Here is a 27744-nt window from a genome sequence, read left to right as displayed (position 1 = left end):
AAACGCCCCCTGACTGCCTCCAGAAAGAAGCAGGCAACCCCTCAGGGTTGCTGCGCGGGTCACTCTGAAAAAAGGTTCACGTGACCCGAAGTTCATTGCCCCCCCCCCACCTCTGGGCCGGCGTCCACCTTGTCCCCCCTCTTCCTCAGACGGAGAAGGAGTCGTGAGCATTCCAGGACTGCTGAGTTTTCCTGAACCACAGCTTCTTTTGCCCTCGCTGGTTCCTGGAAAAAGACCTTTGTAGGTTAGAGAAGCGGATCCCGACGGTTGACAACGTCTTCCAGTCTTTCTCGCTCGGGTCAAGCGTACCGCAGACGGTCTTCCCGAACAGGGTCAAACCGTCAAAGGGTGCATTAGCAAAGGACGTCTTGAAGGGTTCAGAGAAGTCGTAAAGACGGAGCCAGGCGTCTCCCTCGGTGGCATGAGAGAGTAAACGCATGGACGCAGACTTGAGAGTGGCCATACGAGCCGAGAAGGTCCGTTTACCCTCAGCCGACATGGACTCCAGGGGAGACTCAGCATACTCTTTCACGAGGTCCTGCTGCAGTCGAATTATGTGGGCCAAGTAATTTAGCCACTTTTACTATAAGGGCACTGAAGCAAAGGTCTGCTTTCCAAGGCAGTCCATAGCCCTGGACTCCTTGTCTGGGAGGTGGACCGAGGAACTTTCTTGGGAGAGTTCCTTTTTTGTGGCCGCCGCCACCACCATGGCTTCAATCAGGGAACCTTTGTTCCAAGAAGCTCTATAATATTTTGTCGGGCCTTTTGGGTATAGGCTTCCACAGTGTCCGGTTCCTTCCAAGCTCTGGTGGTGATAAGGTCCACCAGAGGGTCGGCCGGGGGAGACATCCCAAGAGGTAGATGGGCCTGTGTCGAACATCTCCAGGAATACTGACTCGTCAGAGGAAGGTTTTTTGGGCGGACCACCCCCCTCTGGCGAAGGATTTCCATAATGTCTCCAAAGGAGACGTCTTTGGGGGGGGGTGATTTGGGGGAACCTTCCCCTAAGTCGGTATCCTCAGTGTGGGACTCAGAGGAGTCCAAGTGCCTCCTTTTACACTGGCATTTGTGAGGGCCCTCCTCGGGTGGACTCTCAAATGGTTTTGTGTTCCATCCAAGGGAACTGTATGGGGCGCAATAGACACAGGCTGTCCCTGGGGGGGACTGGATGACGGAAAACAAACCCAGCTGTGAGGGAGCAGGGACGGACCCAGAGGACAGAGTGAGGGGCCTCTATCCTTCAGAGAGAACCCTTCTCAATGTTGAATGCAGAGGGAGAACCGCCCTCCCTGAAACTGGTAGTGAGGGTAGTGCAGACCCTCGGATCAGACGAAGGGATCAGAGCCGAAGTTGGAACGGCCGGACCCAAAGGGATGGTATGCCCCGATTACAATAGGGCCAATGACACACTCATCCCCTCGGATCCAATGCCCAACTCTCGGCTCCGAGAGCTCGGATCCGAAAGCAGATCTGACAGACTCGAGGGCATGGCCGGCATCGAGGCCAAAGGCACCATCGGCGCCAACCCCCTGACTCTGGGGATCCTCGGATCCACAGACTCCGATATCCGATGGTGGATCGGAGAAGGAGCTATTGGGGTGAAAAATGAAACCGAAAACTCCACGCACCAGGAGGGGGGGAGCCAGCAGTACCCCCATCTGCAGTTGAGTTTGTAGAAACCTTCGCATCATCCGATCCATGTCTGCTTCAGAGATGCTTCGAGTCGATCTGGAGGATGCCACCGACACCTGCCGGGAGAGCCGACGCAAAGACGACCTCGAGGGTGGTCTAGTTCCTCCTCCAGCTCCAGAGAAAAATGTGGTGAACGGAGCCGAGGAGAGGATGGCCTGGAAACTTTTACCGGAGACAAGATCACCTGGAGGGGCCATTGGGATCCAACTCGGCCTGTCGCTTGCAGGTCCTCTATCTTTATCCTTTTCCTTGTCTAAATGTCTCGTCTCCATGTTTTTCTATGACTTTCTTGGCCTCTCTCTCTCCCTGTGGTAAGGTGGGAGGGCGAGTCCCGGACAGGGGAGAAGGGCCTAAAGCTGAACAGCCACAGTCAAGGCTGGTGAGGAAACAGCAGAAGAGGCAGGAGTTGATCGGCGGGTAGAAGACCTGCCAGAATTAACTTGTTCCTGCAATCCCACAGGGCTCGGGGTTTGAAGGCCGTACAGATCTTGCAGCTGGAAAACAAATGGGCCACCTCCAAGCAAACTACACACAGAGTATGACCATCAGCTGGAGACAGCTTGTGGCCACACTTTGTGCACTTAGAGAAAGTCACTTTCTGAATTTCTGACATCTTACACAACACACACACACACACACACACACACACACACACACACACACACACACACACACACACACACACACACACACACACACACACACACACACTCTAAGGGCGGGAAGGGGGGCCTACACTAACACAAAGTTAACAACTTTCAAGGTACAAAAAAACAATTATCGTAAACTGAGAGGGATAAACTAATACTTATTCTAAAAATTATCAAAAGGGGCACACACAGAACACAGTTTTCAAAAAAAAAAACCCCTGACACTTGCCTGGAGCTCAAAAATCCCGTGCTGGCGAAGCCGTGGCAAACGAGATCTGAGAATAGGAAGGAGGTTGCAGTGTAGTATGGGTAGGGGGAGGAGCTCTGATCTTTTTGCTTGGTATGCTACCGGCTCGGATCCTTATCGGATCCGAAACCCACAGGTTGCGGATCAAATGAAGTTAACTACTTCAGATCAAAAGATCATCAGGTCATGTGAATGTCGACCAAAGTTGGAGAAATAATGGGAAAGCACACATCCAGCACTTTAGGTCTTTGCTGTTTTCAGCACTGGTAGTCGTAGTGAAGACAGCTTTAAAAGCAGATGAATTACAGTTTATTTTCACTTGGGTATATGCCTGCTGAAAAAAATCACTTTGTAACAACCTCAAGGGGGAAAAACAGCCCCCCCCCCCAACGTCTACTAGCAGCAAGCAATAGTCTGTCTTTTCAGAGCCTACAACAAGATCTAATCAGTTTCACTTTAAAATACAAGAAAACATGCAAAAAAAAAATACAACAGTTTCAATATTAAATCTTTTTAGTAGTTTTTAAAGATGAGAAAAATCAAGTACAAAATATAAACACATTGGAATTACAGATATTTATATTTATACATATGTATTTCTAAGAATGTTGTGCCGTTTCTTGAGGGTTGGATGCTGATTTGACACTTTTTCCACTCGGCACAGCTGTTTTCAGAATGCGGACTCCATCTCGGACACATCTTTTCTTCTTTCATTTATTTTTTGCTCTGTTTTTCTAAGTAGTCACTGGGTTTCAAAACACATGGATGGAATTGGGTAGGTTTCAAAAATAAGACAAAAAAGGGAAAAAAATGAGATAAGAACAGTCTGGAGTCGCACATTTTTATCTAGATACCAACATTTTCCCAGTCTGACTTTAAATGAGAGCATGAAGACAACCACTTTGTCCACATAATGTCATTCAAACTTCATGCGAGTAATAATCAAAAAACAGCACTACCTTGTCTTTAACAGTCAGGTAATGTAAAAGGAAATTGTGGAAGCTGCCTGATGAAGACTTAAGACAAAAGGAACTTTCATGAGCGGGCTGGCATTTTTCTACGTAAAAAGTACAGTCTGATTAGGAACTTACCATAACTGTAGATGTTCTAGCTGTTGCATATCTGATGCTTGTGAAAACTTGCCTGCAGGGGCCCACACAGCTGTCTGTATACCAAAACGTTAGCTTTCCTTCTTTTGGCCAGGCATACGTCATCCCCCTGCAGGGGCCCACACAGCTGTCTGTATACCACAACGCTAACCTTCCTTCTTTTGGCCAGGCATACGTCATCCCCCTGCAGGGGCCCACACAGCTGTCTGTATACCACAATGCTAACCTTCCTTCTTTTGGCCAGGCATACATCATCCCCCTGCAGGGGCCCACACAGCTGTCTGTATACCACAACGCTAACCTTCCTTCTTTTGGCCAGGCATATGTCATCCCCTTCTGATGCAAGGGCAGTGGCGATATAAAGGGTGGTCATTGGCACCATCTTAAGCTCTTTCTTGCCTTAAACAGTAACCACACTTCAAGACTATGACCCTGTTCAGTTGTTGCCCAATCCTATATCACGGGGCTAAAGAGGTGCATCACGGGATGGATTTAAAATTATCCCAACCCTTGTCATAGGAAAGCAAAAACAGGGGATGCAGGAAGGGACTGGTAATACAACAGTGAATAGACTCCAACATTTACAATTATGGTAATTTCCTAACGCATTCTACATTCTTCAGAGATCATTGTTGCAGTTATGATTCTTGGGATGACTTCCAGAGCTAGACAATGTTAGTTGGTTGGCTTGCAAAAGGAGCAGGGGACATCAATCCCTGTAGGGTGGCAGAGACAAACCCAGCTGTGGCCCTGGACATGGTCACAAAATTGTAATGCTTGGTAAAAGTGTAGATCAGAGACTGATGCTTCTATAACAGGTTGGGCTAGGTCTCCCCCACGAAAGCTCTGGGGGCAGCTGTGACCCTAGCAGAATGCACCTTGATCATGACAGAAACTTGCATGCTGGTTTACAAAGTCCATTGAACATGTGGAAGAAACAGAAAATGTAGGTTTTGTAAAACAGAACTGGAAACAGTTGCTGGTTGTGACATACTAATGGCAAAAGGACTGTATACTGAAAGGCATAATAATGTGGTAAGACTGTTGCACTGGGGATTGTGTAAACATTATGGTAGAAGTGGCTGAAAAACACTGGAAACATGAACCACAAAACATCATAGAAAATGAAATCTACATCCCAAGGGTTCATCCATTACCAACAGTTCAAAAGATAAATGCTAAAGAAACCAGATATAGTGGTCCACGAAGAGAAGACAAAAGTAGCATTGATCAATGAAATCGCCACACCCAGTGACTACAGTGTCTTGCATACAGAGACACAAAGTCATAAAATATTAGAATTTGCAGGCAGAAATGAGAGCAATGTGGAAGAAAAATACCCAGATCATTCCAATAGTAGTAGGAACAACAGGTCTCATAAAAAAGAATCTACAATCATATTTGGATAGGTTACCAATACTTTGGAAATTCGTATGGAGTTGCACAGAGTCATTACTGGGCACATTGCGGGTGCTGCAAAGTGCACTTCTGGCTGACAAAGTCTGAAACAATACTAATTTCATAAACTTTAACCATGCTTCAACTTAAGAATGGTGTGAGAAATTAAAAAAAAAAAAAAAGGGGGTGGGAGCCTAAATCAGACAAACTAAGTCAGAATAGACATGCATGCCCTTTGTCCTGCAAAAAGCATTTACTGGTGCCTTGCACTTTGTAAAGATCCTGAACATCATAGACAAGCTAAAGGGAAAGGTACTAAACTGGTAATTAGAACCTCCTGCCTGGAATCAAAGGAACTGTACATGTCCCAGAGCTATGGCAATATGGAGGTAGGTATCCCACATCCGTGGTCACCATCAAACCACCCCCGACAGGTATGTGTCCCAGATGTATGGAGGTAGGCTACACATCCACGGTCACCATCAAACCACCTCCGACAGGTATGTGTCCCAGACGTATGGAGGTAGGCTACACATCCATGGTCACCATCAAACCTCCAAAAGGTATGTACCCCAGAGCCCTGGGGCTATGGAGACAGGCACCCTCACATCCACGGCTACCATCAAACCGCTTGAGAGGTATGTGTCCCAAAGCTATGGGGATATGGAGGTAGGCATCCTTCACAACCATGGTCACCATCAAAACCCCTGAGAGGATCAAACGTTAAAAGTTTCAGCAGTCAGCACTTTGAATTTTGGTAGTAGTAGGCACTTGTTTAATCTAGACAGGTGCAGGGTGTAGAATGGGTCTCTCAAGGTTATTCTTTTCTTGGGAATAATAAAAAAAAAGCCTGAAATAAAATCTGGTTCCTGCGTTGGTCTCTTTCTGTTATCAGTTCTATGGATTCCTGTGTTAGTGGACTTTCCACCTGTAGAAGCACTGGGTGGCTTTGTTGCTTGGCCCTGGAAAGAGATCTTGGAATCTGGGTATTTTTGAAACTGCAGGCTGCTCTAAATTTCCTTCCCGAGAACCAACTGTCTTTTTTAGTACTCTTCCTACGGCTAAGGATTCATATGCAACAGTTCTTCCCAACAAGCAATACAGAGTCAGGTGTAGAAATACAATTCCTTCCTACAATTATGCAAAGAACAAAAGTCTCGTCTACTATTTGCCTGGGAGTAAAGGGGAGTTGGACTTCTTTGGGGAGAGGTGCTGTGAAGAGTCATGGCTTCTCCTTGTTGGGGCCTTGGATCTTAGACCCCACCTCAGTTTACCTCTGAAGGAGAATGGTTACTTTTTAGTAAACTTGTCCTTTTACCTTTCTGTGATTTTCTTTCCTTAATTGAGAGAAACGGGTAATCTTTTTACTTTGGGACTGGACAAAGTCTTAAAATGACTGCACAGGTTTCCCTTCTCCTGTTTTCTCAACACATTTTCAGCAAGTAGCCAGAGATGATAAACTTATCCAAAAGTTTATCAAGCAGTTCCACCTTAATACTTTGGGAGGGACTGGTTCAGTATGCCTCAATTATTGACCCCTTAGCAGCTGCACTGCATGTCACATTTACTGCGTCACAGCCACAGCTCATGCACTGACTACTGAGAACCAAGTTTGCACAAGTCCAGCATCTTTCTATTAAGGGTCATGTCTTGTATCCCCTCTGCCTCATGTCTGAACTGACCATGGATACACTCCTGGTACTTGATCACGTGAAACTAACTACTCTGTGAATGGCCAGGGTAGAGGCAACATTTTTTCTTACCAAGACCCCTGGATGCAGTCCCTGCAGATCTGTTGCTTAAATCCAGAGAAACCACTCATCCACCACTAGGCTACTACGCAAGTGCTTACAAGACTTGTGGTCCCTGTAGAAGCAGTCTAGCTTCTTAGAAGCAGGGCACTGGGAGCCTGGATGCAATGGATTTATTATTGAAATCATCACCCAGGACTTCAAGACATGGAGGTATGGCCAGGGGTTTGGGTATCTGATCCAGAACTGGGAAAACGTGTTTGACTCGCAAAGGATTCCTTCATCCTGTGAAGGGTATCCCAAAGACAGGTAGTCAAATAACAAAGATGAGGAAATGTATAATTTAACATTTGTGGACCGGGAAAGTCAAACTAGGACAGAGCCTATTTTCAGCGGAGGCCTGGGGAAAAATGCTCCATATACCATGTCTTTGGAATGTGGGAGGAAACCCATGCAAACACAGACAGGACATGCAGACACTGCACAGAAGGCACCCCAGCCAAGAACTGAACTGGATAACCTCTTGCTGTGACGTCTACTGCACCACTGCACTTGTCCAAAGGTGGTCTTCAGAATCAACTTCAATGAAGGAAGCATGGAGAAGTGATCAGCATAACGTGCCCCCCTTAGGGAGACAAGCTTGTCTATAGAGAGGTAGGTCCTACTGCAGAGCCTTCTTTCAAGTACAGTCCGGATTTCATGAAATCCATAAAATCAGTCTGAAAAGTTCATGGGATGTGATGTAACCTGGAACTATTGGCTTTAGACGCAAACTATGGACTGTGTCAGCCAGTGAGCTTGGGTGGCTTGGGTCTCATTTTCAGTAGATGCAATTCAGACTGAAAAGCAACTCTTGCACAGGAAATTAATGTTATCAGATTGAGGCACTACCAGAATCTGATCCCCTTCAAATCACCTCACTCGCAAAGATATGAGAAATGCTGCCCTCACCCTTGGCCACTCAGCACTCCTTCATAAGAGACTGGAGTCTGCAAAGTGGCTCCAGGCCCAGCTGATGACACTGTGGGTTTGGCTCATGAAGCCATACAAATGGCCGATGGTGTGGTGGGTTCCAAAGTAGTAGCACCAGAAGCTTTGAATGCACAGTTGCTAGACATGATGGCTGCAAAGTGTTTCCACACTATCAGTGACTTTGGGGTAACTGGGTCTGTTGGACACCAAAACAGCATTAATGGGGCCTCCCAAATACCTTTGCTTCCATGCTTTTTTGGAGGGGGGTTGGAAGCAGGATGAAAATGCCTAGGCCAATTACAGGGCCTGTGTTGCGAATACTTTTCTAAGGACTCGGCCCTATGAGTCAGTGTCATACATATTTGGGGACAGCTGGGCATGCTGTGTTTCAGACAGAGTAGAAAAATGCAAAGTGCAAAAAAAATCACCACTTTGATTTGCTTAAGACAGTTGTTGAGACTCTGCTCAAGATCTACAGTATCAAATTCAAAAGAAAAGGTAAGAAATTTCCCCAGTGGGGTACTTTATCTGGAAATCTTGCTTCAGGTCAACCCTATGGACTGAAGAAACAATGCTAGCAAGTGAAACATTCATTGAAGTACAACAAGAAAGAATAGAGGATTATGTCAGCCAGCTACCCTTAAATACCATCAATGTCTGGACTATAGAACAGTGAGGGCGGTAGCTAATGGGATACTACAGGCAGGAAGTTCCAAGAGTCAGTACTGTTAACAGTGAATTATGAAGAACATTTCATGCTCAAATTACTGGGATACCAATGCAGTAAGAGTCCTTCTGTACAGTAATAAGCTGAAGATGGAGGCCTGCTCTTCTGATCCAAGATTAAATGTCCTCAGTGTAAGGCTCTTCCAGCAACACCCACAGCCTAAAAGGAGGAAGAGTCTTTTTTTGCTTATTTAGTCAAACATAACTAGCCACTACGGCTTGGCTAGGTTAGGGACATTTCATGTCCGTCTGTCAGTCTGTATAGTCCACAAGGGCCTCTCACAAGCCATGAAGCCTCTGAATTGGGCCCATAAACATTATATAAACACACATTTATGTATATGTATATATATGTATATGGAATCATTACTAAATACCGAACGCCCAAAATCCCGACGCATAAAACACTGAGACCACATGCCGAAACCCCACAATACTGAATATGTAAAACTGCGAAATTCAAAATCGCGAAAGTTCCACAACCAAACTGTTTTAAAGATTTAGTGTTCTTATCTAAATCTAGGACATGTGCCTACCACTGCTTTTATATCATCACCCAACAGTAACAAGTTCCAATTCTTTTTAATTAACTGTGTTACTTTCCTATTATTGTTCGTATAAGGAATATCGAGTCTGTTAACTCTCAAAGTAGGGAGGGTTTTTTTGTCTGCCAAGTACCTGAAAAGTCCTCTTAATACAAGGTTGGCCTAAAATGTCACACTATTTCTTGTAGAACACCTAGGTCACTAGCGTGATATCCTCTTTCTACAAAGTCCGTCCTCCCATCACTAATGGCCTCATAAAATGCCTCATCGTCGCTTACTAGACGCAACGTCCTTAGTGCCTGACTTTTGACAATGTTCTTATATATATGTGATGGGTGCATGCGGTTATGATGCAAAAATGCATTCCTCCTACAAGACTTCTTAAAGATTTCAGTAGTAATCACATCATCACATTTCTTCAGTAGCACAAGAATTCAATTTCATTCTGGGAACTTTTACCACTCAGAGTGAGAAAAGTCATCGTTCCATTGATGTAGGTAATGAATTCATTAAGTGTGGATAAATCCCCTCCCCAAATAAGGAAGACAGTCTATGAAACGCTTGTAATACTTAATGAATTGGGGAAAAAAGTATGCTCTAAGATACAAGTATGTTCCCAATATGCCAAAACTAAATTTGCATAAGAGTTGGCACAGGGCGTGCCCATCGCTACACCCGTAGTCTGTAGGAAGTATCTTTTGTCATATGTAAACACATTGTTGATGGACCTCACTCTTACAAATATTGTTATTTTGATGATTCTATCATTACTAAATCCACTCTGCATCAGAAACAATCGTAAACAATCTGTGCCAACATCATTAGGTATACTCGTAAAGAGTGACGTGACATCTAGAGTAACCATATAGTCAGTAACATTCATAGGACTACAGTTCTTATAAGTCGCAAGGGTCTCTAAAAAATGTTGTGTATCCCTTAGGATCAAATGAGTTGATTCCACTAATGGTCTCAATTGCTTCTCTATATAAATAGATATAGCTTCTGTTAACCAACCTCTACTGGACACAATCGGTCTAAATGGTGGATTGACCAGCGTTCTGTGTATCTTAGGGAGGCCCCAAACATTGGTATTAATGTTTTTTCTATCAGAAAATATTTATATAGGTCACCATCTATAATGCTACACATCAACATGTCATATAAATCGTCAGAGACATCTTTGATTAATCTATCCAACTGGGACATTGTCAAAGTACTATATGTATTAGTATCTGTTAACACAGCACATATGCTAGAGTGGTAAAACTCTACCACTCCCCCTTTGTCTGCTGATCTAATAACAATTGAACGATTATTCTCTAAAGCTTTCAAAGCCAGTCTTTCATCCTTTTAAGTTGCTGTTTATCTAGTTGAAAAGCAGTTAACAAGTCTTTCTCACAAGCTTTCTCAAAGCTATCAATGGATGTAGAGTAGGCATATAAGTTGACGATTTTCTAAAAATAGTCATGCTTAAAATCGCTACTGCTGTCACCATATTGTAAAGACAGTGCTATATTTCTAGTAAAACATTTTACATCAACTATTAAATCAGCAACATCAACATGTTGCGATGGAATAAATGATAGTCCCTTGTCAAAAACTGCGCTCTCAGCAGATGTCAATAAATACTTGAATAAGTTTATTGTGAGGTCCGATAGACTGGTTTCAGCATTTTCTTTTGAAACTCGTGCTGCCCGCCTGACATTTTCCGCATCTTCCCCATGTAGTGTGTGTGCTCTACGACTGCCGATTCACTGATTGAAACGGAAGCGGAAAAAGGAGTGATGAAAGGTCACTGGAAGTTGTCGCTATTTCAGCTGTTTAAGCATTAACTTTCTTTCTAACCACAGGTTCTCCATGAAGTGAGGCCTGTGTATCTACTCGTTCATTGCTTAAGGTCATGTCCCTACTGCTCCCGTTATTGTTCCACCACTGAGTGGTGGAAGTGATGTCATCTCTAAGGAAGTGGATGATCAAACAGGACGTGCTGTTAGTTGTCCTCTAGTATGAGAAGGGGTAGCATCTCTGGTTAGAGTGGATTCCTTTGGCCAAGAGAACACGTTCCCCCTACTGAAATCAAAACAGTCTCTCTCCAATTTCTTCTTTTTGGCTAACATTAGCCTACTATCGAGAGATACAAGTGTTACTGAAAGCTCACTCACAAATTCATCCATCTGTGTACTTGATATCAACAAACTCAGTTCTTGTTCGATTCTGCTAGTTTCACTTCTGAGTTAATTTTCTATCAATGTATACTGCTCTATTAAGATCTTCATATATCCAAAACTGGTCTCCAGATTGAGTTTTTGCCATTTCGAAAGTAACAAAGGGTAAGTAGAGCCAAAAGTTGGCATTTTGAGAACTCGGAGGCCCCTAGGAACTATCTGAAGAGAGACACAAGCCTCCATGCGTCTCTTTTGCCATTGAACATTCCTTAATTTTGTTAATGAATCCTCCAGTCTTCTGGTCAATTGTAAAACATTGATGTCAACAGTTTCTTTCTTGTGCTGGCTTATATTACTAGCCAAATCAACACATGATAATCATAACAATGGGTTGCCTTCTGTCAATAATAGCTGTTTAAATTTGCCAGTACTTGTAGTTAAACCATCTGTTCCTGGAAACTTCAAACGGGTCTCTTCTGTCATGTCCCTTGATGTCACAAAACGCAGAAAAAGAGACACCAAATGGGTAAAGTACCACCAAACAAAGCAGAGACAATCCAGAATAAAGAATGTATGGTACTCAACAATCGAAGCAGGTCCAAAAAATAGATACCCCCTCACCTAAAAGTACAGTTTTGTACCTACCATAAATGTAAATGTTAGAGTGCTAACACAGCTGCAGTAAGATAGGTTCTCTGCCGTCAGGCGGTCCCTCGGTCGGCCGAATTCCAAAGTCTTGGTCTGGCGTCGGTGGTTGTCGCTTTCTCTCCTGACGTCAAGTGAGGCCAGAGTATATAAGACACAGCCGACGCCATGTTCTTCAGTCTTTCTTGCCCCAGATGTCAGGTGCCCCCAGAAGGAAGGCAATACATAAATTATGTATATATGTATATACAAGCAATGCAATATAATCCAAAATCAGTAGTTGCAAGCAAATAAACCATAGAAGGATAACCCAGTCAGGTTGTATGAAGAGGTTGTTAGGCCCCATGCCTTTACCAAGTGGGGAAGGAGGGAGGGAAACCTGTACTGCAGCTGTATTAGCACTCGAATATCTACATTTATGGTAGGTACAAAACTGTACTATGTTCATCGTGCATACAGCTGCAGTAATCACAGATGAGTAGAGTCCCAAAGCTACGCACAGGGTGGTTGGTACTAGGAGGAACTGGGTTGAGCCAGAATGCCCTGCAATACAGCAGTGGCAAAGCCTGCTCTAGTTCTGGAATATAAAGGCAGGTGGTAATGTTTTGTGAAGGTATGTACAGAACTCCAAGTGGCTGCTTCCAAAATATCTTTGGTAGGAACTCCTCTGAGGAAGGCTGTAGAGGTAGCTGTGGCCCTGGTGGAGTGTGATCTGATACCTGTAGGAACAAATTTCCCATGATAGGAATAACAAAACCGTATGCAGTGGCCTATCCACTTTGAAATAGTCTGCTTGGAGACTGGCTTCCCTTGAGCCCCTACAGCATAGGACACAGAGTTGTTCTGATTTCCTGAAGGACTTTGTTCTGTCCAAATAGTAACGTAGCTGCCTATGGATGTCTAAAGAATGTAGCAGCCTTTCCCCTTTGTTTTGAGGATTGGGGTAAAAGGTAGGAAGGTGTATGGCTTGATTTAAAGCTACCCTGGATACCACCTTAGGCATAAATGATGGATTGGTACGAAGGGAAACCCTGTCCTGATGGAAGATGAGAAAGGGCTGCACCGCCATGAGGGCCTGTAGTTCCGAAACTCTACGAGCTGAAGTGATAGCCAGAAGGAAGGCTGTTTTCCAGGACAAATATTGCAAATCTGTTGAGGCAGCTGGTTCAAAAGGAGGCAATGTTAATTTTTCTAGTATGTAATTAAGATCCCAGGCTGGTATTGGTTGCTTCCTTGGTGGTCTTATATTCTTAGCCCCTCTGAGGAACTGTCGTAAGAGTGGGTGAGAAAATAAAGGAGGATCCGTGTTGAATTCTGCAGAAATGGCTGAGGCATGGATTTTTTAGGGAAGAAAATGAAAGTCCACTGTTCAGCAGCTCAGCTAGATACTGTAATACCTGAGGCAAGTTCAGTTTTCTAGGGTCCTGGCCTCTTTTCTCATTCCAAGAGCAAAACCGCTTCCATTTTGCGGAGTAAGCTTTTCTAGTAGATGGCCTTCTGGCCTCCACAATGACATCCTGCACCTCCTTGGAGAGTAGGGTCTGTTGTGGTGTTAAGGAATTTTCCATGCAGCGAGATTGAGTGTTTTCAGCTGACTGTGAAGAGTTTTGTAGCTGTGCTGAGTCAGCAGAAGAGGCATTAGAGGCAGGGACCAGGGAGGAGTATGTGTTAGGCTCCTCAGGAGTGGGTACCAGTGTTGCCTTGGCCAATCTGGAGCAATCAATATCATCTTCGGTCCGTCTGCTCTTGCTTTCAAAAGCACCTTGGGCAGAAGAGGCAGAGGTGGGAATGCATAAACTGTCCATGCTGTCCAATTGAATGAAAGGGCGTCCACTCTCCAGGCCTTTGGATGAAAGGTCCTCGAACAAAACTTTTCCAATTGATGATTCCTGTGGGAGGCAAAAAGATCTATGTCTGGCCTCCCCCACGCTTGGATTATTTCTGTAAACACCTGAGGATGCAACTTCCATTCGTGTGGATCTGTCATATTTCTGCTTAGATTGTCTGCCAGTGTGTTTTCCAATCCTGGCAAGTATTGTGCTTGAAGTTTGATTTGCCATTCCAGAGCCAAGTTCCAAAGAGTCATGGCTAGTCTGCACAAGGGGTATGAATGTGTTCCTCCTTGTTTGTTTATGTACCACATTACTGTGGTGTTGTCTGTTCTTATCAGTAATTGTCCTGGATGCAGGAAGTCCTTGAAAGCTGTAATTGCATTTATTACTGCCAGCATTTCTTTGATTGATGTGAAGGAGCTTTTCCTTTTGGGACCATTTGCCCTGAATGCACCTGTCCGTCATGTGCGCCCCCCAGGCGTAATCTGAGGCGTCTGTTGTGATGACTTGCTTTGCTTGAGGCTTGCAGAATGGGAGGCCTGTGTTTGCTTGACATGCTTGGGCCCACCATAGAAATTCCTTTTGCAAACATGGAATTATTGGTATCATTGTTTCCAAACTGTGACTGTGTTGAGACCATAGGTTTTTTAGGTACCACTGAAGTTTCCTCATATGCAGCTTTGCACATGGGATTAAAAGAATGCAAGATGCCATGAATCCCAGAGCCTGCAGGATTTTCCTTGCAGTAAGCCTGGTACTTTTTGCTAGTATTTTGAAGTACTGAGATAGTTGCCCTTGTTTTTCTGGCGTAAGGTAGGCCATCTGGGTGTTTGTGTCCAAGTTGGCACCCAGGAAAGTTATTTTCTGAGATGGTGTTAACCTTGATTTCTCTTTGTTGATTGTGTATCCCAGAGAGAGCAGTAACCGTGTCACATATGCCAGAAGTTCCAGAAGTATGTGCTTGCTGTCCGCTTGGATCAGGCAGTCGTCCAGATAAGGGTAAATTTGTATCCCTTGAAGTCTGCAGTAGGCAATCACTGATGCCAGGCACTTTGTGAATACTCTGGGCGCAGTAGATACGCCAAAGGGCAATGCAGAGAATTGATAGTGGATTGAACCTGCAAGAAATCTGAGGTATCTTCTGCAGCTTTGTCTGATTGGGACATGCAGGTATGCCTCCTTGAGGTCCAATGTTACCAGCCAAAACTCCTTGCCCAGCATGGGAAGAAGCTGCTGTAATGTGAGCATCTTGAATTTTGGTACTAGTAGAAATGTGTTTAGGATGGATAAGTCCAAAATGGGTCTCCAGTCGGTTCCTTTCCTTGGTACCAGAAACAGTCTTGAATAAAAACCTTGACCTTGTTCGTGAGAAGGTACCTCTTGAATAACTCTCATGCTTATGAGCTTTGAAATTTGCAGTTGTGCCTCTGCCCTTTGATTTTGTGGCAGGTTTGGCATGCCTCTCATTTTGAAATTGAAATTTGTAGCCTCTGTTTATAATGTCCAGGATCCATTTGTCTGTTGTGACAATATGCCAATTGCTTGCAAATAATGCTAGCTTTCCTCCCAAAGGTGCTGCCAGCTGAGACATGCTTGGCATGGAAATGAGGGAGTAATTGGGCTTGCTTCCTGTATTTTTGTGCACTGTCTTCGCCACCTCTTGGTGCTGGAGGTGCCATTGTCGGCCTCTATATGATCCTTGTGATTGCCCTCTGCCCCTTGTGCGTCTGTATCTACCTCTTTGGGGCTTGTCAGTGGCTGGAAAGGACCAGTTTTTTTGAAGGCCAATTTCTGCTAAAACGTGGTGGTTGGACCTGTAAAAAAGCTTTGACAGTCTGCATAGATTTGGCTTTTTCTTCCATTTTCTGTAGTATCTCCTCAGCATTAGTACCAAACAGCACATCCTTTTCTAAAGGAGCATCTAGAAGTTGAGCTTTCACATGATCAGGCAAATTTTGTTCCCTAAGCCAGGCATGTCTGCAAATGACTGATCCTGTAGCAGCCGCTCTACTCGAGGCCTCTAGGGCATCATAACCACATTGTAAGGTGTGTTTACCCACTTGCTCTGCACTATGCATCATATCCTGTAACTCCTTCAAATTTGGTTGTTCAGGTTGAGACATTTTATTTCTTAATTGTGATAACAGGAACTGTTGATATTTAAGCATATGAAACTGACAATTTAAGGCCCTCATGGCTAAGGTGGCCGAGGTGTATACCTTTTTTCCCCACCTTTCTAAAGATCTTGACTCTCTTTCTGCAGGAAGTGGATTCTTGGCAGTGGAGGCCTTCAATCCCTTGGGGCCTTGTGAAATGATTTCAGGGTCAGCATTATGGCTTTTGAAGAGAAATTGGTGAGAGTTAGGTACTCTGTAGTACCTATCAGGTTTGACTGGTGCAGGAGGCAGAGAATCCGGGTTAAGGCAAGCCTCCGAATAAACATCAAGTATGTCCAAAACAGGGGGTATCGCCAGAGGTCTGTGTTGAGGTAACAAAAGAAATTCCCTAAGTCTTTTCTTGGAATCTGAAAAGTCTTGGCCTTCCCAATGGAAGTGTTCCCTCAAAGTGTGCAAGGTTTCCCCAAAGGAAAAATCCTAGATACAGAAGGAATGGACTGCTCTGCATCCGAATCCTCAAAAGGGGAGTAAGAGTGTTCCTCTACATCAGAATGTTCTGATAAAATGGATCCCTGATCAGAAGAGGGAGAATCTTCCTCCACTCTGGGTCTCTTGTCTGGAGGGGGTTGAGAACCCCTGATAAGAGTAATAAAATCCTCAGCCATTTTAAGCATCTGTTTTTTAGGCATGGGACCTGGAGATGGGCCCTGTGCAACAGGCCTCTTGGGATGCCTGGCTGCTTTGGATTTAGTAAAGGCCTTAATAGAAAAAGAAGATGAGGGTCTAAAGACACCATGAGTGGAAGTGGACCTGTCCACATTAGTAGGCTCAACATTAGCAAAGGCTTCGGTGGTTGTAGTCTGGGAAAGGGCTGAGGTCCCAGCGGTCTCGGGTACAGAGGACACCGCCAAAGGAGTGTCGTCGGTAGTCAGGGACTGCAAAGGCGTCTCGCTGAGAACCGGACCACGTGTAGCCTGTTTTGGTGGGGACCGCGGGCCTCGCGTGTCGGTCCTTGTCCTTGCGTTTTTTTGGACAACGGTAGTCGGAGTGTCCGACGACATTTTATAATCAAAGGCTTTACCAAAATAGTGTTGGGCGAACTCCGCCCGACGCTTAATAGTGCGTTTATTGAAGGTAGCGCAAAAGCGACAGCCCGAGACGTCGTGGTCTGGGCCTAAACAAGGTATGCAGAGGGAATGGAAATCCTTATGCGGTATTTGCTTCCCACAAGAAATACAATTATTAACTTTTTCTGACATCGGTCTGAGGCAAGAAAAGTTTCCCCAACGGGGTACTTAGCTTTAATGAAGACTTCGGTTTCCAATATTTCCGTAATTCAGGAGCTGGCCGACCGGCACTTGCGAACTGCTTCTGCTTCGGGCACCGCGCGGCAAAAAAGACTGAAGAACATGGCGTCAGCTGTGTCTTATATACTCTGGCCTCACTGACGTCAGGAGAGAAAGCGACAACCACCGACCGAGGGACCGCCTGACGGCAGAGAATCCATCTGTGATTACTGCAGCTGTATGCACGATGAACATCACACTATTCAAACTCAGCCTCTCCACAGGTTACGTACCCATAGAGTGGCGCACAGCAACAGTTATTCCGCTCCACAAAGGTGGAGCCCCAACAGACCCCGGGAACTATCGCTCTACAAGGCTGACTAGCTTGGTCTGCAAGGCTATGGAGCGCACCATCATGGAATTCATTAACAGAGATGTTGGGAACCTCCAAACACTGGGCCCTACCCAGTTCGGCTTTAAGGGCAGATCATGCCTCCTAAACCTGATGGACTTTGAGATAGTTACCAAGGCTATAGACGAGGGAAAGGTGGTACACAGAGCCTACCTAGACCTCACAAAGGCCTTTGACACCATTCCCCAATTCTGGTATTATACACAAGCTCACCAGCCTGAACATAAACCCCTATGTCACAAGATGGGTTGCCAACTGGCTCACGGACAGAACCCACATGGTAAGAGTTGCAGGAGCTAGGTCTGACTCTAAACTGGTTACAAGTGGCGTTCCCCAGGGCTCAGTCCTAGGACCCCTCCTGTTCAGCATATACTTCTCAGAGGTACAGGCAAGCACAAGAGGATTATGGCTGACCAAGTTCGCAGACGACTGGAAACTAGGGGCTATAATTGACTCTCCGGCTGACAGACATCCTCCAAAAGGGTCTCATTGAGACGGACACCTGGTGTCAAATTCATGGCCTCAAGCTAACTGCCAAAAAGTGCATAGTCATCCCCTTTGGAATAAACAAAGTACCCACAAACTACCACATAGGTGGTAGTCCCCCAAATACGGAAGACGTAATAAGGGATCTGGGGACCCAAGTAGATAGTAAACTCTCCTTTGATAATCACATTGCCAAAGTGGTTAGAAAATCCTTTTACACCTTATCACAAAAGGGTTCGCATCCAGATCAAAAGAGGTCATTGTGCCCTTCTACTCATTGCTCATCAGACCCATCAGAGTACAATGCCCCATTTCGGATGCATCTTACAAGACATCTACAACAGCTGCAAAGACCACAGAAGTACCTCACCAAAAGGATCACTGGCCTCAAACAGATGCCCTATGCAACTCGACTGAAGAAACTCCATCTGTACTCGGTTGCATACTGCCTACTCAGAGGTGATCTCTGCCTGACATACAAGGCCATGTCCAACCCAGAACTGATAGACATGCTCCACCTAAAGAAAAGCTTATCCCCTCGAGCCACACGCTCTAGGATCTAAACCTCACCACAACAATAAATAGGACGTGATGGAGGGATAGAGTCCTGTCACAGAGACTTCCCATGCTTTGGTACAAGATCCCAATCTACATTAGGCAGAGCTCCTCGCTAACACTCTTCAGAAGAAACCTTGACGAGTTGATGGGAAACGGAAAGTTTACCCCAGGGATCGCTTCACTGGCTCTGCTGGACAGAGGCACAGGGAACTAATCTAAAGGGGCGACGAAAGCCAACACATTCTGGCTAGGCTTATAAATGCCTTTGTGCAGACAGCCTAGTACCTACCTATGAACTTATATACACAGCTACCAGGTGAATCTGGAGTGATGATGCTGGGTTACCATTCTCTGTTCAGGGAATATGCACTGCTACTGGGTGAATCTGGAGGGATGATGCTGGGTTACATTCTCTGTTCAGGGAATATACACGGCCATCAGGTGAATCTGGAGGGATGATGCTGGGTTACATTCTCTGTTCAGGGAATATACACGGCCATCAGGTGAATCTGGAGTGATGATGCTAGGTTCCAGATCTGGTTGGCAAGGCTGCACTGAGGGGAGGCTTTTGTTCACCCCTGCTTGTTTATGTAGCACAGGACAGTCGTGTTTGTCTGCGTTCATGTTCAGGGTCTTGGCTGGAGAGCCTATTTGAATGTTGGTAGGGGTAGCAGTAGTGCCCTCATTTTCTTGACACTGACATGTCAATGACAGAGAATGTAACCCAGAGATACTGACATGTCAATGACAGAGAATGTAACCCAGAGATACTGACATGTCAATGACAGAGAATGTAACCCAGAGATACTGACATGTCAATGACAGAGAATGTAACCCAGAGATACTGACATGTCCTTATTTCTTAGGTTGGACCATCTGCCTTGTACAGAGAATCGACACTGGTTTATTATTAGCACTGCACCCCACCCCAAGTCTGAAGCGTCTGTACAGACCGGTTGTATGGGAGCTAGAACCTGTAGGGGGGGGTTCCTTAGTTGATGTAAAGTGCTGATACCCACCATTGGAGTTCCCACTTCAGACACTGAAGTAGGGGAAGGGGTGAGTCCAGGGGCTGAGAGTGTTGGCTCCATAAGTTTTTTTAGGATCCACTGGATTTTTCACATGTGGAGTCTTGGCATCCCTTATACCCATGTTGCCTCTGGCATGTGGTCTAACATTCTTAGGAATTCCCGAGCTGGCAAGGAGTGGGTGAGGAGTTTTTTGAAGTAGGATTCTTTGGCCTGGAATGAAGGCTTTCATTCCATCTGTTCTGATCCTGCATCCAAAGAAAACCAGGTCTTGAGAGGAGGTCACGTGAGACCTTCCGTGGTTTATGGTAAACCCTAATTGAGTTAGGGTGGAAATTACCTGTTGTAGGTGGAGTAGAAGGAGTTGGTGGTCTTGATGAAGAATAAGCAGGCGATCTATATATGGGTATATTTGTATACCTTGTGTCCTGCAGTGAGCAATGAAGGGTGCTAGACACTTTGTGAACACTCAAGAAGCAGTGGAGAGTCCAAAGGGCAAGGCAGAGAATTGAAAATGGCAAGAGCCTATTGCAAAGCGAACACATTTCCTGTAACCTGTATGTATAGGAAAGTGCAGGTAGGCATCCTTCAAATCTAGGGCTACCATGAAAGCCTGTGTGGGTATGAGTGGTAACAGCAAGGGTACGGTAATCATTTTGAAGTTGGGTACCTTGAGAAAGAGGTTTAGGAAAGATAAGTCTAGAATTGGCCTCCATGGGCCATCTTTCCTTGGTACCAGAAACATTCTGGAGTAGAAACCTATGTCTCTTTGTGGGTAGGATACCTGTTCTATGGTGCCCTGAGCTAGAAGTTGTTGAATGATGGGTGGGAAAAGGTGGGCTTGGTTTGTAGGTGGCTGAGAAACGCCTTGGAAGGGGGTTAACATCCACCAAGCCATGAAATATCCCCTCTGAATGATGGAGAGGACCCAATGTTCTGATTAATTATCCGCCAGGAGGGTAGGGAGAGGGTGAGATGAAAGGATAGGGGGGGTGTTTGGGTTTAAGGGTGGCAAGTCACAGTGGAGGTGGTCTGGTTTGGTCAGACTGACTCCAAAAGGGTGTGTTTGTGGGAAACCTGGGAGTAGAGCTTTTTCTTGGTTGTCTACGTCCCTTTGACTGAGGAGCTGGGTGCAAGAACTGTCTTCTAACAAAGGAAGGTTTTTGTAGGTAGTTCCTGTGGTATCCAGGTATACGGGACACCAGTACATGCTTTAGGTTTTGTAGTTCTTTTCCCTTTTCTTGAAGGGATTTGAGAAGCTCTGCTGAGGCTGGGCCAAACAGTGCCTTATTGTCCAGGGGTGCATGAAGCAACTTTGTTTGTATATCCACAGGGACAGGTTATAGTCTCACCCAGGAATATCACCTCAAAACTGATCCTGATGCAGCAGATGTAGATGAGGCTTCCACATCATCAGAACTGCACTTGGAGTGCCTAGTCACTTGGGATGTTGTGGAAAGTAGGGTGTTGATTTGGGCTTTAATGGGAAAGTCAGGAGCCTCAGAGGAGGGTAGAAGCCTTGGTGATGGTATCCAAGACATACCTAGCTATATGTGTTTGGTAGTTGAGAGCTCCGATACCCAGAGTAGAGGAGGTATACACTTTCTTCCCTAGTCTGTCCATGAATTTGCTGTCTTTATCCGTGGGGTAGAGCAGCAGAAGGCAATTGTCTTTATGTTTTGTCAGCAGAGACTGCAATAAGTGCTGGGTCTGCTGGAAGATTTTTAAAAAGAAACTGGGTTTCCTGAGGAACCTTACAGAAATGGTCCAGCATTTTGAGGCTGGTGGTTGCAAGTCTGGGGACTGAGAAGCAGCCAAGAATGCATCATGGAAAGCAGGTAGCAAGGGGGGCCACAGCAGAAGGAGATGGTTGCTCCATTTGTAGTACATCAAAGTACCTTCTCTTGGTGTCAGATATTTCTGATGCCTGCCACTTAATGTTCCCTCTTGAGGGAGATTGTCTGCCCAAAGGTAATTTCTTCCCCTAGGGACTTGGGAGTAATGGAGTCCACCTCCTATGGGGTAATGAAATCCTTGGGGAAGTCTATTTGTGATTCATAAGTAATAGATTCCTCTGAAGAGTAGTCGTCTTCCTCTGATACCTCTAAAGGGGGTCGAGGAGAGGGGCCAGGTGGTAGTTGTTGTGTCTGCAAGGCCTGAAATGCCTTAAAAAGAGACTTTGTGAAAATACTTCCCATCCAGGAACCGGATGAGGCTCAGGATGCTTTACTTTTTGTTTTCTCTTCAAAGGGGCAGCTGGTGCAGAAAGAATAGGAACTGACTTCTGCTTGTGTGCAAGTGTAGGAGCAGGGCCCTCCAAATGAATGAGTCATGATTTCCCTCAGTCATCAGGATCTGATGGCCAATTAATCTCAGCAGACGTACCTAAAGTTGCCGCCATCCCAACTTCCACTGAGGTTCCCAGGCCTGGTTTGGAAACTGAGATCTGAGAAGATCCTGGGCTTTCATCAGTCTCAAGAATCTGCTAAAACACCTTAGGCACAGCCGATTCCAGCCTGATTTTCTTGGCCTTCTTGTCGGACGGGCCTACGCCACTTTCCATACTGAGCGCAAGATGTCATAATCTCCGATTTTGCAAATACAGTTTTATTTTGGCAAGATGGCTGCAAAGTGTTTTTGGGACGAAAGATTTGCAAATGGGGCAGTATGGTCGTGGGCATCACCTAAGCAAAATATGCACTTTCGTGCGTATTCTTGAGGAATTTGTTTCCCACAAGAACACTTCCCCTTTCTAGTTGACATGTATGTCTTAACAGTACTCAAAAGGCAAAGGAAAACCCAACAGCGCACTTATCTGTATTGGGTGACTGAAGCGGTCTGGCCTGGAGCGGTAACTAACTGGTCGCCTGAAAAACGCGATCTGCTTTTGGAACTGGCAAACAGGAGTCAGACGTTCACTGCAGCAGAAAAATTCTGAACAGGGTACGTGCAGACGTCACTTTTATACCCTACGTCGGTTTATGGCCCTGACAAGGGACGTCTCACGTACCCTCCAGGAGCAAAGACTTTGGTATACTGGCTGGATGGCGGCGCTGCAGGCAGCAACCAACCTACTGTAATGAAGACTGCAACATGAGACTAGGACATCTTTAGTTACCTCCATAACTCATACAGGGTATAGAACATGTGACAAAAATCTGTTAAAAAGAAAAAAAATTGGTTTATAAAATTTGTGCATGTTTCTCTGTAAATGAATGTTGCCAGTTTCTGTGTATATAGATGTACAATTTTGATTTCAGCAGAGTTTGAGCTTAGGCAAGAAACATATTAAACGTCCATGAGATGGTACATATTATTACACTGGCCCATTTCCTGGGGTAGACGTATGTGACGTACATAAAGAAATACTAGGTATTACTTTCAGCAGACCATGGCATCATGTACTCCTTTCCTTCCTTCCAAATATCTTAAACAGATTCTGCATAAACTGGCAATGCATGAATCATTCTCGTTCAAAATGCAGTGGTGGCATGCTCACGCACTACATGCAATGCAGTGGTGGCACGCACTACATGCAATGCAGTGGTGGCATGCTCACGCAATGCAGTGGTGGCATGCTCACGCAATGCAGTGGTGGCATGCTCACGCACTACTCGCAATGCAGTGGTGGCATGCTCACGCACTACACACAATGCAGTGGTGGCATGCTCACGCACTACACACAATGCAGTGGTGGCATGCTCACGCACTACACACAATGCAGTGGTGGCATGCTCACGCACTACACACAATGCAGTGGTGCATGCTCCTTTCCAGAGCTCACATTAAATAACGTCTCAAATACAAAAGCTTAATCTACTTTGGCAGCAAGCTCTCCAAAACACCAGATCAGAGAGTGACAGCAGTCTACAAATTCCTGTGCAACTGAACAGAGAAAACATGGGAATGAGATGTACACAACAGTCCCAAGGGAAGTATGTGCCAACATGGAACTAAACAGATCAGTCAGCAGGATGGCAAACAAAATGCAGGTGTTTCTGCTTGGAGACAAAAGTAGTCAAAACACAGAATATAAAAAATTCAACTGACTTGGATCTGAAGGAATAAGTGCTTAAAAGTGAATTACGTTTATAACCTGGTACTCATCCAGGATCAGTTTTAGGTCTGCATATAAAACTGTACAAAATGTGCAAAGTTCTTTCTAAGTAAAATAAATGTGCTTTCTTAATACAGTAATATAAACAAAGAAAAAAAAAATCTCTTACCTGCCCCTATGGTATTAAATCAGGAAGTAAAGACAAGGGGGGATGGGGTGGAGAAAAAAAATATATTAGAAACAATATAGATCTCTGTGAAAGTTTAAAAAGTTTATACTGCATGTCCAAAGGTCAACAGCACATTTTTACCTGGAAATTCTAGGTAAAATATTAACAGAATCGCATACTGTCATGCACAGTACTCATCAGAAACACAGGAATAAAGTATGATACATAAACCCTATGTGCAGGTGTATATTATGTAAAATGGTTGATATTACCAGTGTCTCAGCACCAATAATACTGCAGCGTTGTTTCTGGATGAGCCGATACAGATTTATCCACCCTAAGTATATACAACCTGCTGTTTTACTGGTATAATCATGTTTAAATAGTTGACAGTGTGTGGTTTCTGCCATGTTTCAGTAACATCTGACTTATAATTTTGCAGTCAGACAAAGTTAGTCAATGCCCACCCGAGACACAAATACTCATTTTGTGAAACCTTCTGATAACCTGTTACATACAGGAGAGATGCACACGCTGAAGAACATAAGCTATGTGGCACATGCAATAACTGCATAGACATGTGATAGCAAAGAACCCTGTACCAAAATGTTATATATATAAAAAAAAAAAAAAAATGCACACAAAACTGGAAATTCTCAACTTGTTACACTTCTGTCCCAGAAGTAGGCATGCGCACAGACAAGAGAGAGACACACATGCGCACATGCACACAGTGAAGCCCTTGACACAGCTACAACATTCTTGTTTAGGAAATGCAATACTCTTAGAATGCCTTTGATTCACCAGTTTAATTCCTACCTGGGACATGTACTTACCTCGTGAAGCCCAAGTCCTGTAGGTTGAGCACCAGATTATCAGCTGTAAGGTACACACGATTTTGAGACGATGCAATCTACAAATGAAAAAAGTACGTTTATAAGAACACAGCCCTAACAAGGAGCTTCAGTCGACCTATAACCCACAGCACATTTACCCCAACAGTGCTTCAGTCGACCTATAACCCACAGCACATTTACCCCAACAGTGCTTCAGTCGACCTATAACCCACAGCACATTTACCCCAACAGTGCTTCAGTCAACCTATAACCCACAGCACATTTACCCCAACAGTGCTTCAGTCGACCTATAACCCACAGCACATTTACCCCAACAGTGCTTCAGTCGACCTATAACCCACAGCACATTTACCCCAACAAGGTACTTCAGTCTGTAATCACAGCACATTTACCCCAACATGGTGCTTCACTCGTCCATAACCACAGCACATTTACCCCAAGATGGTGCTTCAGTCGACCTATACCCACAGCACACTTACCCCAACAAGATGCTTCAGTTAGTCTATAACTGACAGCACAATTATCCATAACACGATACTTCAGTTTCTCCATAACATCACATTTCCAGTCATGGTGCAGTGCAATCATGCTAGTTAACAATGCATTTCATGGAACCTTCTCAACAGCAGCATTCAGAGCAGCATGTCGTACAGCACACTTACCAGTGGTACCGCAAGCTGCCTGCTGAACGACACCAAGGTTCCAAGTACATGACCGCTCCAGGTCAGCAGTCTTACAGCACTGGGTATAAGAGGCAAACTAGACAGATTATGTCCCTATCAGCTACTGCTTTACTTGCATTCAAGTTCCTGCAACACCCCTGACAAACGTTGGAAATTATGAAAAACAAAGAAATTTGATAACACACAAAGTACAGTTGTGTACACTTACCATAAATGTAGATATTAGAGTGTATTCACTGCTGCAGTCATTACATTTGGGTAATCTGCTGGCAGATTGCCCTCAGTTGGCCTGATTAACAAAGTCTTGGGTCCTGCGTCGGCTGATGTTCCTTCTAACATGACGTCAGGGGTATAAAACATACAGTCGACGCCATTACATCAGTTTTTCTTGCCCCAGATGTCAGGTACCCCCCAAATGGGGAGCAAATAAAATTAAAAACACAAATATATCTCCAACCAAAAGCAAATACACCAAAAAGGCTTTTAAGCATAGTAAAAGAAAGTAGAGGTATAGTAAGAGAAAAACAGGGGGCTGGAGGGAGGGTAAAGTACAGTTGTGTACACCTACCATAAATGTAGATGTTAGAGTGTCTTCACTGTTGCAGTCATAACTGTAGGGTGCTCCTGCCGGCAGGCAGCCCGAGGTCGGCCAGAATCCCAAAGTCTGGGTCCGGCGTCGGCTGTATAGGCCAGTACCCTGACGTCAGTACGCTTTGGTACATAGCCCTCAGCCGACGCCATCTTCTCCAGCCTTTCTTGCCCTAGATGTCAGAAGTCCCCAACAAACCAAAAATGAATCCAACAAGGAAACAGAAATACACCACAAAAAAGGAAACCAGGGGATAGGAGGGTGGAAACCCGACTGCAACAGTGAAGACACTCGAACGTCTACATTTATGGTAGGTGTACACAAGTGTACTATGTTCTTCGTGTTTCACTGCTGCAGCCATAACTGTAGGGTGGAATCCCAAAGCAGTGTAAAAGGGAGGAGGCTTTAGATAGAAGAAGGGAGGCAAGAATACCCTGCAAGACAGCAGAGGCAAAGCCTGCCCTGGACTTAGAAAACAAGGGGAGATTGTAGTGCTTGGAAAAGTATGCACAGAACTCCAAGTGGCAGCTTCAAGATATCCTTGGTAGGGACTCCTCTGAGGAAAGCTGTAGAAGTGGCAGCTGCTCTAGTAGAGTGACTTCTAATGGTACCTGGAAACTGTTTCCCATGATGAGTGTAACAAAATCTGATTCCATAAGCAATCCATTTGGAAATAGTTTGTTTAGAAATAGGTTTTCCAAGAGAACTGGAGGCAAAGGAAACAAACAATTGGTTAGACTTTCTGAAATCTTTAGTCTTGTCCAGGTAAAATCGTAACTGCCTGTGCACATCTAATGAATGCAAAATCCTTTCCCCTTTGTTTTGAGGATTTGGAAAGAAAGTAGGAAGGTGAATTGTCTGATTTAAAGCCACTTTCGAAATCACTTTAGGCATGAAAGTAGGATTGGTCCTCAAGGATACTCTGTCCTGATGGAAAATAAGGTATGGTTCCACAGCCATGAGAGCTTGCAACTCTGAGATCCTTCTGGCAGAGGTCAATGCTAACAAAAGAACAGTCTTCCAGGATAGAAACTTAATATCTGAAGATGCAGCAGGCTCAAAAGGAGGCAAAGTAAGTTTTTCTAAAACATAATCAAGATCCCAGGCAGGGACAGGAGGGGTCCTTGGAGGCCGCAAATTTTTAGCCCCTCTCAAGAACTGCTTCACCAAAGGATGAGAAAAACAGGAGGATCAGAACTGAAATGAGAGATAGCAGAAGCATGAATCTTAATGGAAGAAAAGGAAAGTCCTTTAGATAAAAGTTCGAAGGTAAAGCAAAATAGAAGAGAGATCAGGTACTTGAGGATCAGAACCTCGGTCCTGCATCCAAATAGAAAACCTCTTCCATTTAGAGGCATAGGATTTCCTAGTGCTAGGCCGCCTAGCTTCCAAAAAAACATCCAACACTTGTTTGGGAAGACTAGAAGGAATCAAATTCCTTTGAAGAGCCAAGCTGCCAGGCAAAGGGTCTTGAGATTGGAATGTAGTAACTGACCCTGATGCTGGGACAGAAGCGAAGGGTTCAGTGGGAGAATCCAAGGAGGTCCGAGAACAGGAGCTTTAAAGTTGGATACCAAAACTGTCGAGGCCAATTTGGAGCAATCAAGATGAGGACCTTGGGCTTGTCCTGTTTTATTTTCAGTAATACGCGAGGTAGTAGAGGAAGAGGAGGGAAGGCATAAGCTGAAAGGCTTCTCCAGCTGAAGGACAGGGCATCCACTCTCCAAGCTGCTTTGTGGAAGGACCTGGTGCAAAAGCGAGGCAGCTGAT

The 27744-nt window shown here is 44.9% G+C and overlaps 1 protein-coding gene across 1 annotated transcript in view; it reads right to left on the bottom strand.

The window, feature by feature from the left end:
* Positions 1-3084: 3084 nt before the first annotated feature.
* Positions 3085-27744, bottom strand: part of PHB2 (prohibitin 2) — a 303055-nt gene continuing 278395 nt past the window's right edge. The window contains exons 9-11 of the mRNA XM_044079628.1: positions 24682-24758; positions 23846-23851; positions 3085-3334 (exon numbers count right to left, since the gene is read on the bottom strand). Of these exons, the coding sequence (XP_043935563.1) occupies positions 3304-3334; positions 23846-23851; positions 24682-24758 (114 nt within the window). The 3' untranslated portion in view covers positions 3085-3303. The remainder of the gene's footprint in view (positions 3335-23845; positions 23852-24681; positions 24759-27744) is intronic.

Source organism: Protopterus annectens, chromosome 8.part0, assembly GCF_019279795.1.
Source record: "Protopterus annectens isolate FY-2018-M chromosome 8.part0, PAN1.0, whole genome shotgun sequence".
NCBI classification, from domain to species: domain Eukaryota; kingdom Metazoa; phylum Chordata; order Ceratodontiformes; family Protopteridae; genus Protopterus; species Protopterus annectens.
The sequence above is the reverse complement of the archived record's forward strand: the minus strand, read 5'-3'. Positions and strand labels throughout refer to the sequence as shown.